At 53.4% G+C, this 1680-nt stretch overlaps 1 protein-coding gene across 1 annotated transcript in view; it reads left to right on the top strand.

Moving 5' to 3' along the window:
* Nucleotides 1-1680, top strand: part of LOC103923095 (phosphofurin acidic cluster sorting protein 2-like) — a 27972-nt gene that overhangs the window by 12252 nt on the left and 14040 nt on the right. The window contains 1 exon segment of the mRNA XM_009331344.1: nucleotides 1402-1491. Within this exon segment, the coding sequence (XP_009329619.1) occupies nucleotides 1402-1491 (90 nt within the window).

The raw sequence follows: 1680 nt of genomic DNA, 5'->3' as shown, positions 1-1680 counted from the left end.
GCTATACAAAAAAGATGTGGACAGGCTGGAGAGGGTCCAGAGAAGGGCCACAAAGGTGATCAAAGGACTGGGAAGCCTGCCATATGAGGAAAGGCTGAGAGAACTGGGTTTGTTCAGCCTTGAGAAAAGAAGGCTTAGGGGAGACCTTATCGCCATGTTCCAGTATTTAAAGGGTGGCTACAAAGATGGAGACTCCCTTTTTACAAGGAGTCACATGGAAAAGATGAGGAGTAATGGGTACAAGTTACTCCTGGGGAGATTCTGATTCGACACAAGAGGAATATTTTTCACAATGAGAACAATCAGCCATTGGAATAATCTCCCCAGGGAAGTGGTAGGTTCCCCAACATTGGACACTTTTAAGATTCGGCTGGTCAGGGTGCTGGGCCATCTTGTCTAGACCGTGCTTTTGCCAAGAAAGGGTGGACAGGATGATCCTTGAGGTTCCTTCCAACCTGGTATTCTATGATTCATTGATAACTGATTTGCAAGAACAGCTGTACTGGCCTATCCTCTTGCCTCCCTAGATCAATGTCTCAGCTTGCTGGCCCATTCACAGGGAGGCAGGAGAGAGTGAAGAACCACCATAGGCTATTTTATACTTGGAGCTGGTCCCATAGCCCTGTGGGGACACAGCCAGTGGGCATGGGCCTTTTGGGGGGGTCCGTGAGTTGTGCCACCCTGCAATCAAGAGAGCCTGGTGCATGCAGACAGCATTTTTCATCCCCCAAGTCATTCAGTGTCTCTGTCAGCAGCCAAGCCATAGAGATAGTAAAGATAGGACAGAAGTAAAGGAAAGATTTGTCTATGTGGAGAGACAAGGACTGTTGCCCGAGGAAAAGACTAGGAGGCGTTTTCTGAGAGACAAGCTGGGCAAGCAAGGGGACCCCTGTTTCCCTGGGACATCTTGCCTTGGTCCCAGCAGCACCATCCTGCCAGCTGTGCTTGGGCAGGGGTCTGCACTGGGTCCATCTGCTGGGGGGCAGAGATGTACTCCAGGATCTGTCCCATTCCTGGCTAGGCAGTGTTGGGACCCTTTCCTTCCCCTGCTGGTGCTGTATGCATGGCTCCCTCTGGCTCTAGCGGTGTCCCCCTCCACAGCATCCGGTGGGCTCCAGGTGCAAGGAGCCAGATTAAGCAGAGCAGACTTGGGAAGAGCAAGTGCTCCCTGGCAGGTAGGCAAGGAGAAGGGGCTTTTGGCAGCTCAGGAGAAACTGCAGGCTTTTGCAAAGAGTTGACTGGTGTGTGTAAGGTGGCTCTGCGAGGTGGAACAGAACAGAGTCAAGGCACTGGCTCTTTCCTTGTGGATTGTGAACACCACTGACTCGTGTGTGTGGTGCAGTGGGGTCTGTGGCCAAGACGCTCCAGCTGAGCTGTGTGCGTCTACCAATCTTGTTGTAGGGTTCAAAGCGAGTCCTGAGATCAAATGAATACGTCCTCCCGCCTGGCGGCCTGATGGAGACGGAGCTGGAGCTGACCTTCTCACTGCAGGTACCTTGTGTTGCCTGGTCCTCTGGGCTCCCTGGTGCTCCCCTCACCTGGCATTTCTCAGCAAGCACGGCTTTGGGGGCTCAATGTGAAGGGGGCAGCCTCTGAGGAGGGGCCTCCTGTGGTTGCTCATGCTCAGATCATAACAGCCAAGATTCCTGCCGCTGGCCAGCTGCTCCATTGCTCCCGGCG

Source organism: Pygoscelis adeliae, unplaced genomic scaffold, assembly GCF_000699105.1.
Source record: "Pygoscelis adeliae isolate BGI_AS28 unplaced genomic scaffold, ASM69910v1 Scaffold259, whole genome shotgun sequence".
Classification (NCBI taxonomy): domain Eukaryota; kingdom Metazoa; phylum Chordata; class Aves; order Sphenisciformes; family Spheniscidae; genus Pygoscelis; species Pygoscelis adeliae.
This window is presented reverse-complemented; position numbering and strand designations above follow the sequence as displayed.